Source organism: Ahaetulla prasina, chromosome 2, assembly GCF_028640845.1.
Source record: "Ahaetulla prasina isolate Xishuangbanna chromosome 2, ASM2864084v1, whole genome shotgun sequence".
Lineage (NCBI taxonomy): Eukaryota > Metazoa > Chordata > Lepidosauria > Squamata > Colubridae > Ahaetulla > Ahaetulla prasina.
Genome location: NC_080540.1, coordinates 19,617,595 through 19,630,879, shown reverse-complemented (window position 1 = coordinate 19,630,879; position 13,285 = coordinate 19,617,595). Strand labels below are relative to the sequence as shown.

Here is a 13,285-nt window from a genome sequence, read left to right as displayed (position 1 = left end):
AACTCTTCCTATTGGTCTGCTCTTTTCAACCAATCACAATAAGAGAAATACGGTCAAGAAAGGTATAAAAGACCTTCAACGGCGATTGTTTGTTGCTGTTTCGTCTTGGGAGGCGGAAGAGTTGGAAGATGTCTGGCCGAGGTAAAACTGGAGGCAAGGCACGAGCGAAGGCGAAATCCCGCTCTTCCAGAGCCGGGTTGCAGTTTCCTGTGGGTCGAGTTCATCGGCTTCTACGTAAAGGCAATTACGCCGAGCGGATTGGAGGAGGAGCCCCGGTATATTTGGCTGCGGTGCTAGAGTACTTGAGCGCTGAGATTTTAGAGCTCGCTGGTAATGCCGCGAGGGACAACAAGAAGAGTCGGATCATCCCACGACACTTGCAGTTGGCGGTGCGCAATGACGAAGAATTAAATAAGCTGCTCGGGGGAGTTACGATTGCCCAGGGTGGCGTCTTACCAAATATCCATGCGGTTTTATTGCCGAAGAAAACCGAAATTCTACATAGCGCTAGTAGCAGCAAGCCCACCACCAGCGTGAGCAAGTCTGCCAAGGTACCCAAAGTCGCAGTCAAACCGACGACCGCTCCTGTTGCTGTTCAGTGAAGACAAGATAACAACCCTGCCCCGGGGGACAATACTGAGACCCAAAGGCTCTTTTCAGAGCCACCCACAGGCTTTTTGGAAGAGCTTTTTGCTGCACTAAAGGAATTCACAAAAATTCAAATGTACAAGAATGTTTTTAAATATCAATCTAAGGAATGTTAAACGAGGAACCTGAACACAGTTAGGAGCAGGATTGTTCATTAAACTAGGTCTAATAAGTTATCAAAGTTTTGTGGCAGTTTATAAAAAGTTGCCAATGACCCTATTTTAAATGGTCTTGTGGCCCTGTTCTAAAAGTACTGTATCAAACTAGACAGGTTGATTCTATTGAACACTAATAATCCCTTAATATTAACTCCACTGCTCAATAAACTACATAGGTAGCCAATATATCACCTTTTGACTGGCAACTGATAATTTCTCTTGGGACTGAAAACCAATTAATGAGATAAACATTTTAAATTGGTGTATACATTTTATTTACAACTACATTCTAACAACTAGTTTGGTCTAGTGGTTAAGGCAGGCTAGAAACCTGGTGTTTATAGTCCTGCCTTAAGCATGAAAGCTGGCTAGGTAATGACCCATCACTCAACCCAATTTGCCTCATGAGATCATTAGCCAAAGAGGAGGGAATACTTGGTATTTTTGCTGCCTTTTTATAAATAAAGGTGGGATAAAGAAATTAAATCCACCTCCTTTGATTATCAAGCTTACTGTTACTCTTTCTATGCCTCTAGGTTAAATTTATTCCTCTTCCTTAGCACATACCTGTTCAAACAGGAGATCCTTGGTGCTGTCACAGGTCTGCGCTCCAAGAAAATTGGGCTCTGACTTGCTCTTTCAATAGCAAGAATGGGGCAATCTTCTCTCCAGCAAAAGTAGCAGGTGAAAATGTGTTAAGGTGCTGTGACGGCATCAAACATGCTACTCACTCCTGACAGTCTATATAATACAGATATAGCAAGCCTCCTTGCCCTGTCAAGATATTAGTTCTCTCTTTGCAAAGCTCAGATTCCCTTCTCTGGACTAGGGGATAGCACCCTTCCATGTGACAGACTCCTTGGTAACATCCACTGTCCAGTTTTCTCCTGTGGCTTTTATTTCTACCTCCCAGGAATATCTTCTAGAAGCAAATGCTTTCAAAAACACAAACACATAAGGAATGGAATCAAATTTCCCCAAAGCTGGAGATGTAGTTGAATCTGAAGGTGTGTGTGTGAAAATCCCCAAATTTGAGATCCTCCAATACCCATAAAAAAAACACTGAATACATCCAAAGTTACTTTTGCAGATTAAATGCCCACACAATATACAAAAAAATCAGGCGTCTGGGAACACCACTTCCAACTATCACATTTTATTAAAAGGCATAAGCTTTTTTATGCTATTCGCATAGACTACCATTTCAAATGGTATTAAAAATAAGGTATTAATAGAGTAGTTTTGATCATTTTTATTTCCAGAAACCAAAGGAAACAGGCTCTCAAAATGTATTTGTTTCTTCTGATGTTTCAGTTCCAAAAAGTCAGGCAGAATGGGAAATTTTATATTTCATGTTTCTTAACCCTTCTCCCTCGGAGAGGGGCTCTGGGCAGCGTACAATATAATCAATAAAATCAATTTAAGGTTAAAAAGTTTTAAAATTGGAATAATATAAACGTTTCCAAAGGTGAAAAATTCCAAGATGGGGGATTAGCTGTTGTTAATACAGATGTGTGTGGGGGGGAGTTCACATGGGGCCATCCAGCCTCATGGTTGTGTAGGCCTCTGCCCCCCCTCCAGGCCTCACAGCTAAGTTTTCATCCCTTTACGGAAGGCCAAGAAATTGGGGGCTTTCCTCACCTCTGAGGGTACAATGTTCCATAATGCAGGGCAACAGCAGAAAAGGCCCTTCTAGACCCCGCCAGTCAATATTTGAAAGAGTAGAAGTTTATTTTTAAAACCCAGAGACCAAGAGGCCTAATGGTTTGTCTACTCTACATAAATAAGACTGCTGCTACATATGAATCAACTGCCGTTGATTCGTGTAAGTAGAAATGTTTAACGAAGTAGAGTATCCAGTCATTTCTCCATGGTATATTTAGTATTATATTCAAACTACAATCTCTGATTTTCTGCTTTCTTAACAAAGTAGAATGTTAAACAAAAAAAAATTGCCATAGGATAATTTGTTAGAGCAGTAAACTGCATAAATCCTGACTGAATTACTAATTTCTTGAATTCTGTTTGCTTGAATTCTGGCTTTTCCTGAAGACTGAATGCTTAGAGTAAAGTTATTGTTGTTTTGGATTTCCAAAAAAGCGTGGTTGCTGAGCAAGTGCTATTGCTCACTTTAGATCTTCACTTACAGCCCTAAAATTACAGCTATTGGTTTCAGTATATTTTTTAATTTATTAAATTTATATGCTACCCATCTCACTGTCAAATGAGCCTGGGCAGCTCACATTTTCAATGTTAAAATGAACACAAATTAAAAAGTTTAAAAAAAACCCAGCATATTGTGTGCTATCGTCACTTTGAAAACAACACATCCATTTTTCTTTAGCCATTTTAAACCTTCTGCATATAATTAAAATTACTGATCTTTCAGGACACACCCAGAAGAATGTTCTTAGCAGCTATTTGTTCTATGCTTAATTATTCTTTGCTGTGCAAAATTTCACATGCAAAGCTACTTCTCAACTAGAACACTGGCACAGAGACTGTCTTTTATTTTAAAGTGTGTGACCAATTATAACTTGAAGGATAGATAGAATTGGGCAGCCAAGGGAATAAAGGATGGCAGGAGGGCAAATGCAGTCAGAGAATACACAGCACGTGGAGGCAATCTAAATTTTTGATCCTAAAAAGTTAGAAAATTCAGTTGTGACCACACACTTCAATGTCACATTCCTGTTTCCAATAGTTACCTGTTTCCAAAGTTGGTTTCAGGATGGAAAAACAAACAATATATAATATAATGTAATAATTATAACAATATATATATATATTATATAAACATAGACACACATATATTGTGTTTCCCCGAAAATAAGACCCTGTCTTATATTTTTTTGAACCCTGAAATAAGTGCTTATTACCATGCACTCAAAAGCCCGTTTCAGCTTATTATCAGGGGATGTCTTATTTTGGGAGAAACGGGATATATATGTGTGTGCGTATATACACATACATATATAATTATATTTTTTGGATCAAAAATTTATATTGTCTCCAGGTGCTATATATTATCTGACTGCATTTGCCCTCCTGCCATCCTTATTCCCTTGGAACATGGATGAAATGCTCCTGGTTCGGACCGGATCGGCCGATCTGGTAGCGATGGCGGCAGGTGGTTCAGAGAACCGGTAGCAAAAATCCCTGCCCCCGTCCGCCCATGCCCACCCAATGCCCGGTTGCCCGCTTCCCCACTTGCCACTTCTTTTAAAAAATGTTCTGACGATCCCAGCTGAGCTGCCTGATCACCAGAGCCTTTTTTTAACTTTTAAAAGCATTTTTTTACAACCTATTTGCCCGAATAGGTTGTAAAAAATACTTTTAAAAGTAAAAAAAGTAAAAGTGTAAAAGTAAAAAAGTAAAAGTAAAAATAAAGTAAAAAGTAAAAAAAAGTAAAAAAAAAGATTGTGTGCCACAGCTGATCACCCCCCCCCCACGTGCTGTGCTACTTACCCCATGCCTCCTTTTGGCGTGCAAAAGGTGCACACCATTTCATTTGTTGCGTGGTGCGCACTGTGCATGCACAGCCAGCAAACCGGTAGTAAACCGGTTCAGATTTCACCACTGCCTTGGAATGAGACTGGTTGCATAGTGACTATTCAAAATTACAATGCACCTCCCTGTAGATATTTACGACCTGGTTCCAAAATTCCATTCTCCTCCTGGTCACATGACCATGTCATGTTTTCATCAGTCAGCATGCATTTATAGTGGTTTGTAGCATCTAGTGGTCAATGAGCAATTTTACAATGTTTTTGCCAAAAATTGACATTTACTTCCAGTTTTCAGCAAAACCTGCACCATGACAGAAACAATATGGTGAGCAGCGATGACTCAAACATTCATAGTCTATCTAAATTCATGCCATAAGAAACTTATCTAAAAATTTTACTTTCTTTTGTATTGTTGGGGTTTTTGCTCGGAGTCATTTTATTATTTTTAGTTATGTCATTTTGCGGTTTTCTTTAGATTCTACCGTGGATGTTGAAACTATTTTTGTATGCTATATAAGGCATTGTATCTTTAGATTGCAGCAGAATATAAATGTGTTATAAATAAAATTGTATAAGCTATGGTTTGTTTTAATTGTGGTTTCATTATAGGTTTCCTACAACAACAAACCAACCACTTTCTACTTTAGTAAAGCAAGCCGTTTAGAAATTCAGGGGTAAAAATAATCCTCAGCTAGGCATGTCTATGCATGCTAAACATACACTTACAAAAATGGGTGACTTGGGGAGGGTTGTGAAATGTGGAGCACTGAAGATCTCTGCAGATGCTAGAATAAACCTCCCTAAAACCAATGGGAATGAAATCCTGTAGGACATCACCACTTGGGAGAATTGTGTTTTCTGTCTGGCTTCTGCTGTTGAAACAAAATATTCCCACTGAGATAAGCAAGAATGAAAACAACAGGTTGATAATTAATAGACAATTGCATCATCTCCAAACCACATAAAATTACATAAAAAAACATCAACGATCCATAGTGGCCAAAAGTGTGGGTATATAGGTCAAGTAAATGCATGCAGATTTAAGGGCTTATTTGTAGTTTTTGCTTTTGGACCCTCCCACCCCCTGCTCCCTCATTTCAAAGAAACCTTTCTGAACTTCTTGCATCCTGGACATAAACTGTTTCAACTCCTACCCTCAAAACGACGCTATAGAGCACTGCACACCAGAACAACTAGACACAAGAACAGTTTTTTCCTGAAGGCCATCACTCTGCTAAACAAATAATTCCCTCAACACTGTCAAACTAGTTACTGAATCTGCACTACTATTAATCGTTTCATAGTTCCCATCACCAATCTCTTTCCACTTATGACTGTATGACTATAACTTGTTGCTGGCAATCCTTATGATTTATATTGATATATTGATCATCAATTGTGTTGTAAATGTTGTACCTTGATGAACGTATCTTTTCTTTTATGTACACTGAGAGCATATGCACCAAGACAAATTCCTTGTGTGTCCAATCACACTTGGCCAATAAAAAATTCTATAAAATTCTATTCTATTCTTTTTCATTTCTAGTAAAGTAAATTTTTCAGTTTGAAAATTAGAGAGTATTAATAGAATGAATACAGGGGTGATATCTACTTACCTTCCCAATTGGTTTGGAAGTACATGCCCCGTGCGTCACATGCGTGCTTGGATGCACATCACGTGCACTTCACGTGTGTGCTTGGACCATCTGCGCATGCGCAGAGGGCAAAAAACAGGTTACTTCCTGGTTAAAGAAAGGAAAAAACAACAACTGGGTGGGTGGAGCCTCATGCCAGCATTGCTAACAGTTCTCCGAACTACCATCACTATAGGTTCGGCCGAACTGATCTAAACCTGGAGCATTTCACCCCTGAATGAATATATGTGTCCCAGAATATTGTTGCAGGATCCAATCTGGGTCGGTCACCAGAACCAGAGGTTTTGTCTTCTGAGCTTTCAGATGTGTGCTGGAGCCCCATCTTTAGGAAACTTCTCTTTAGCAGTGTGTGTGCTCTTCTGTGTATGGCTGTTTTTGTGCCTGCTCGTCCAACCATCTTAATAGCTGCAAAATTGCAAAAATAGCCAGGGAAGTGATTGAAGCTTGGGAAACAGGCCCCTTGTAGTCAAGAGGAGTGCTGATTTACCACCAGCCTATCAAGTACTTAGAAGGTGAGGGTTGGGCAGCACAAAGGACCGCTAATGACTTAAAAGCCAAACATCAACACACCCCAGTCAACATCTAAAAAGCCACTTACAACAGGCACTGTAAGTACCACACACAGAACAGCTTTGCATGGAACTGCTGAAACTTCTGATGGGCAGGATTACTAATTACAACTTCTTTGCATCTTTCATTTTCATTGATTAATTATGTACCATCAAGCTGGTGTTGTCTCTTAGCAGTCACATAGATAGGATGATCTGTCCCCTGCCTGGCTCTTCAGATCTTCCTGCTTCTTCAAAGTCCAACATTCACTTCCATAGAATGTCACAGGGAAAATCCTTGATTACACACTTCTGCTCTTGCTGGTAGACCTGTCACAGTATCCAAATATCTTTTCCATGGTTTTCACAGCTATCTTACCAAGTGCAACAGGTTCCTAGTTTTACTTTCACACACACCTCTAATAATTCTCCTCCATACTTATCCCCTCATTTTTTTGTTTCGTCACATCTTATGAGCTGTGAGTGCTCACTTTCTATGGATTTTGTATCTTCTGATTTCCTTGCCTTCTTTTTTCACTTTTCTTTTTACTCAACAGCCATCTTTAACAATTGCAAATGTTCTTGCAACCAGCAACCTCCTACCTATCCAGTAGCTATTCCACAAAGTTTCAACTGTCCCTGTTTAAAACTACTTGGCTCCACTGTATCCTGTATAGAACTGTTGGCAAGTTATCCCAACAGATGGCTAATGAGTTTGTTTAATTTACAGGCAGAGCCATTCAAAGTTACACTGAAAGTTTTCCATTGGTTTGTTCCCAAAGTTTTTTTTTTAACTTTCCAATTTGAACTATGGTTTTGTGATTTCCTTGTGTTTTTTCACATACCATCAAACCAGTGGTGAAATCCAAATTTTTTTATTACTGGTTCTGTGGGCGCGGCTTGGTGGGTGTGGCAGGGGAAGGATACTGCAAAATCCCCATTCCCTCCCCACTCCGGGGCCAGCCAGAGGTGATATTTGCCAGTTCTCCGAACTACTCAAAATTTCCACAAACGGTTCTCTGAACTACCCAAATTTTCTGCTACCGGTTCTCCAGAACCTGACAGAACCTGCTGGATTTCACCCCTGCTCCAAACCCAACCCTGCTTAGCAACCATGACTAAGATCAGCTGAGCTGCCACTTGGTGTGGTACATATTTTTACAATTATGATAAAAAATAAAAAACACTAACATTCAATAAACAGTTTTATTTAGAATTTGCAGGAAGTACAGGAAATTCTCTAATTTAAATTGACATTGATTAGGGAAATCAGACAAGGGGGGAAAGTTAAGACATGTCAGAATTCTGGATTGGTTCACTCAATACTTTAATTAACGTGGATAGTTTAAGTTAATGTGACATATCAAGTCAAACACTTTTTATAATTATTCCATAAACCATAACTAGAAATCCACGCAACCAAGCCAGCCACATAGAAACACTACTAATTCCAGTTTGATGAAGTTTGTGCTTCATTAAAACCAATATCATATCTTATTCTGTTCCAAAATTGTGTATTTAAGAACAAAAGCACCCTCCAAATCTGTTGGATTAAAACTACCAAAAATTTCCAGCCATTATTGGCAGATCCTAGATTTGAAGCAGTTCAAACAGTCTGGCTATGAGATTTACAACGAACAGGAATAGAGGCCTTTTAGGTCTCCTTTTTTAAAAAAAAAATTAATTTGAATTTATATCCCGCCTTTCTCCGAAGACTCAGGGCGGCTTACAATGTGTTAAGCAATAGTGTTCATCCATTTGTATATTATATACAAAGTCAACTTAATTGCCCCCAACAATCTGGGTCCTCATTTTACCTACCTTATAAAGGATGGAAGGCTGAGTCAACCTTGGGCCTGGTGGGACTTGAACTTGCAGTAATTGCAAGCAGCTGTGTTAATAACAGACAGACTTAATCCGTTGAGCCACCAGAGGCCCTAAATATTGCTTAAAAGTTCCCAATTCCAACCAGCCCCAGCTTCATAGCAAGTCTCTTAGAATGAGGGAAGAGTGATCTGTATGCAGCAATCTCCACTGAACCTTTCCTGGGTCTTTTAAATTTTTCCTTTCTCATGTTTGTTCTTTTTGCCCATCTTCCTGATTCTGTATTTTCTACTTACTCTCTTATTCTATATCTGAGCTACTAATTATCTAATTCCTTCTCTTCCACTAATCATTACTCTATTTTAAGCGACAACCTCAGTCCCACCTGGGTTGCCAATCTGTAATAAGAAGAGGCAACTATAAAGCAGGTGAAAAGTAACGATCCCAAATGTATTATTACTAATTGAATCAGACTGTATTTGTCCCACTCTGCTACTTTCTGAGTGACATTCCTATCCTGGCATTCAATGGTCAAATACAACTCGCCTTCCAAACAATGACACCTGTTTTCAAGCAAAATTGATCAGAAATTCCAAGTTAAATAACTTCCAAGAGAATTTGTGTAATGTCCCCTTGGATAATGGGACACAAAAAAAGGGATATATCATAGAATGGCTTGGAAGATGAAAGGCCTGGAATCTGAGGCAAAGAAAATGTCTATTCTTGAGTGAATGTAATGGCAGCTCCAAGCTTTGAGCCAAGCTGAGGGGTATAGTCAGAATAGTCCATATAATTCATGTCTATAATTTTTGGCAACAACTCTGTAAGATATGTGATTTATTAGACTATCATATTTATTGATGAGTGTGTTGTGCAGGCAATTAAGTAAACAGGATGTAATTTAAAAACAAGTAGCAGGAGCATGGGACTAGACTGAAGGTCCAGTCAAGTGTCTCATATTACCTATAACACATGCCTGGTTTGGATAGAAGAATCAGAGAGGTAGAAAGGAGGGCAACATTGGGTGGAAACAAAGCTCTAAGTACTGAGCCTTTATTTGGGGACATGAATCATCACAATGCAAATGATCTCTTTTCTGTTTGCATTCTATTCAGAGACATCATAACTAGGCCTACTTCCCTGATTTCAGGACATTCAAATCTTGCGATGTGAATTGTTTTGTAATCCCAACAAAAAGCCTGCCAAATCCATCCTCCCTACACAGAGACTGAAAGTAAGAGACAGTAAACTGCCTCTAGAGTAAAAATACACAAACGTGATTTTCCAAGATGCAGATCAATAATTTACAGCTTATGTTCAACAACTAATTCCTGACCGTAAGAAAATTGTGGATTGCCTTTTGCAGCGTTTTTGAGTAACAGGGAAGGATTTCATTCCCCATAGACGTGGGGCCAACCTGGAAAGGTTTAAAGTAAACATAAACACATTCATGGACATCAGATGAACAACAGCTCCTTACTGTAGTGACTAGATGGTTTCTTCAGGCTCTAGAAGTAGCTTTTGGTAAGAGGCTAACTGACCACTTTGGGAACCAAGGGTAGACCAGAACAGCCTCTGATCTGTTCTTTGTTAAGACATGTGACCAGGAGTGGGATGGTGGGAAAAAAAGACACAATATTCATTCATTTTCTAATTTGCATCACATAAAGAGAGCTGCCATTTTAAAATATACCACAATGCCAAAGAATGACACTCTACTAGGGAAAGGGCAACTTCCAGCACCAACAAGAGAGCTGCTGCTAGTGAAGTCCACAAATGGAAGGCAATGTTCTTCAAAAGCTCTTTCCAGAGCTTCTCACCTTCAAATCTGAAACCAACCCCAGCAAAGATGTTGGGTTTGCCTTTGCATTGGGCCAAAAGATGGTTTCTTTGGTTTTTGGTACATTGTACTAATCTGGCCAAGTGTAGTTTAGAATAGAATAGAATAGAATAGAATAGAATAGAATAGAATAGAATAGAATAGAATAGAATAGAATTTTATTGGCCAAGTGTGATTGGACACACAAGGAATTTGTCTTGGTGCATATGCTCTCAGTGTACATAAAAGAAAAGATACGTTCATCAAGGTACAACATTTATAGAATAAACCACACTATAACACATGCCTGGTTTGGATAGAAGAATCAGAGAGGTAGAAAGAAGGGCAACATTGGGTGGAAACAAAGCTCTAAGTACTGAGCCTTTATTTGGGGACATGAATCATCACAATGCAAATGATCTCTTTTCTGTTTGCATTCTATTCAGATACATCATAGCTAGGCCTACTTCCCTGATTTCAGGACATTCAAATCTTGCGATGTGAATTGTTTTGTAATCCCAACAAAAAGCCTGCCAAATCCATCCTCCCTACACAGAGACTGAAAGTAAGAGACAGTAAACTGCCTCAAGAGTTTTGAGTAAAAATACACAAATGTGATTTTCCAAGATGCAGATCAATAATTTACAGCTTATGTTCAACAACTAATTCCTGACCGTAAGAAAATTGTGGATTGCCTTTTGCAGCGTTTTTGAGTAACAGGGAAGGATTTCATTCCCCATAGACATGGGGCCAACCTGGAAAGGTTTAAAGTAAACATAAACACATTCATGGACATCAGATGAACAACAGCTCCTTACTATAGTGACTAGATGGTTTCTTCAGGCTCTAGAAGTAGCTTTTGGTAAGAGGCTAACTGACCACTTTGGGAACCAAGGGTAGACCAGAACAGCCTCTGATCTGTTCTTTGTTAAGACATGTGACCAGGAGTGGGATGGTGGGAAAAAAAGACACAATATTCATTCATTTTCTAATTTGCATCACATAAAGAGAGCTGCCATTTTAAAATATACCACAATGCCAAAGAATGACACTCTACTAGGGAACTATGGAAATGCAAAGGGCAACTTCCAGCACCAACAAGAGAGCTGCTGCTAGTGAAGTCCACAAATGGAAGGCAATGTTCTTCAAAAGCTCTTTCCAGAGCTTCTCACCTTCAAATCTGAAACCAACCCCAGCAAAGATGTTGGGTTTGCCTTTGCATTGGGCCAAAAGATGGTTTCTTTGGTTTTTGGTACATTGTACCAATCTGGCCAAGTGTAGTTTATAGAATAAACCACACTTGGCCAGATTAGTACAATTAGTACAACCAATTAGTACAACATTAGTACAACTAATGAATAAACTGTTGTCTTAGGGCACATTATGCTAACCCAGGTAGTTGAGGCCTGTAAAGGCAGCAGCCTTAGATAATAAGAAAGGTGCAGCATTAAGGTTGCTGCTTTCTAGGCAGAAGCAGCACCCACAGGAAGGCAACAGGAAATCCAGAGGCAGAAGACAGCCTTGGCCACCTGCTTCAGTCAAGGAGGAGCAAGATAAATTGGCTACCTACTGTCAGAGGTGGTCAGTTGCATTTTAACCCTAGTAATAACAACTTACAGATACTCCTTGGCTTAACAGCCACAAGTGGGGCCAGAATTTCCATTGCTAAGTAAAGCATTTACTAAGTGAGTCATCTCCAAATTTAACCATTTTGCCACAGTTATTAAGCGAATCACTGGAATTGTTAAGTGAATCATACACTTGTTAAGCCAAGTCCAGCTTCTCCCATTAACTTTGCTTGCCAGACACCAGGTGAGAAGGTCACAAATGGGCGATCACATGATCCCGGGACCCTGCAAACTGCTGTAAATATATACCAGTTGCCAAGGACCCAAATTTTGATCACGTGGGAATGCTGCGACAGTTGTTAAGTGCAAGGACCAGTCGCAAGCCACTTTTTTTTCAGGGCCATTATAACTTTGAATGGTTGCTAAATGAATGGTTGTAAGTCAAGGACTATTTGTATTCAGAAAAGAGGCAGAGAAGAGCCTGCTATCCTTTCCCCAACTTCTATTCCAAGGGGTTTGTTTTGTGTGTGTGTGTGTGTGTGTGTGTGTGTGTGTGTGTGTGCAGAGGAGGATAAGTAAGCATGAATTCCATGCTACTTTTCCTGTTCTCTCCTTTCCAAGTATGTGCTAAAAAGATCCCTGATCTCCCGGGCATGTGGGTTGGACATGTACATCAGCTGTCTTTCTGGCTGCTGGTAAGATCTTGACACAGACCTCACCACTTCTTCCCACCCTTCCTGCAGTGGTTCCCCTTTGCTCTCACAAATGTTGTGCAAAATGCAGCAGGCTACAATGACCCGCGGGGCGTAGCGTTCTCGCACATCGAGGCGGGAGAGGAGGCACCGCCAGCGGCCTCTGAGCCGCTCAAAGGCATAGTCCACCACTGTCCGGCTGTGGCCAAGCGTGCTGTTGAAGAGCTGTTTTCGGGAGTCCAACTGGCCGCTGTAAGGAGTCATTAGCCATGGCAAAAGAGGGTAAGCAAGGTCTCCTAAGATGACCGGTTTTACTTGCTCTCCCTCTATGTCCATCATAGTGCTAGGACCGAAAGTGCCTTGATTCATGGCCCGGAAGATGGGGGAACTGCGAAAGATCCTGGCATCATGAACTTTCCCAGATCGCCCAGCATACACATCGATGAATTTGCCTTCATGATCTACCAGGGCCTGCAGAACCATTGAGTAGTACCCTCGGCTGTTGATGTATTCCATGGCTCGGTGGGCAGGAGCAATGATAGGGATGTGGGTTGCATCGATCGCCCCAATGCAATGAGGGAAACCTTTGGCCAAAAAGCCTTTTATCACCTCGTGGGGCCTGGTCAAAAGAACCACATGGTGATAGACATCATAAAGAGCTTGGCAAACTTCCATGACTATCCTGGAGACAGTGGAGCGCCCAACGCCAAAACACTCTGCTACCGAGCGGTAGCTATCTGGGGTGGCCAGCTTCCATATGGCTATGGCCAGCTGTTTCTCAACAGTAATGGGAGCCCGCATGTTGGTTGTCTGACGCTCAAGAACCGGCCTCAATCGGTCACACAGTTCCATGAAAGTCTGCCG

The 13,285-nt window shown here is 40.5% G+C and overlaps 1 protein-coding gene across 1 annotated transcript; it reads left to right on the top strand.

Annotated features, from left to right (window-relative positions):
* Positions 1-128: 128 nt before the first annotated feature.
* Positions 129-602, top strand: LOC131191216 (histone H2A-like). The gene has a single exon (XM_058169123.1). It carries the CDS (start codon positions 129-131, stop codon positions 600-602), a length of 474 nt encoding a protein of 157 aa, XP_058025106.1.
* The last annotated feature ends 12,683 nt before the right edge of the window (positions 603-13,285 follow it).

Bases quoted from the DNA above. Each gene is read 5' to 3' on its own strand.
- LOC131191216 (XM_058169123.1), top strand. From the start codon at position 129: ATGTCTGGCCGAGGTAAAACTGGAGGCAAGGCACGAGCGAAGGCGAAA.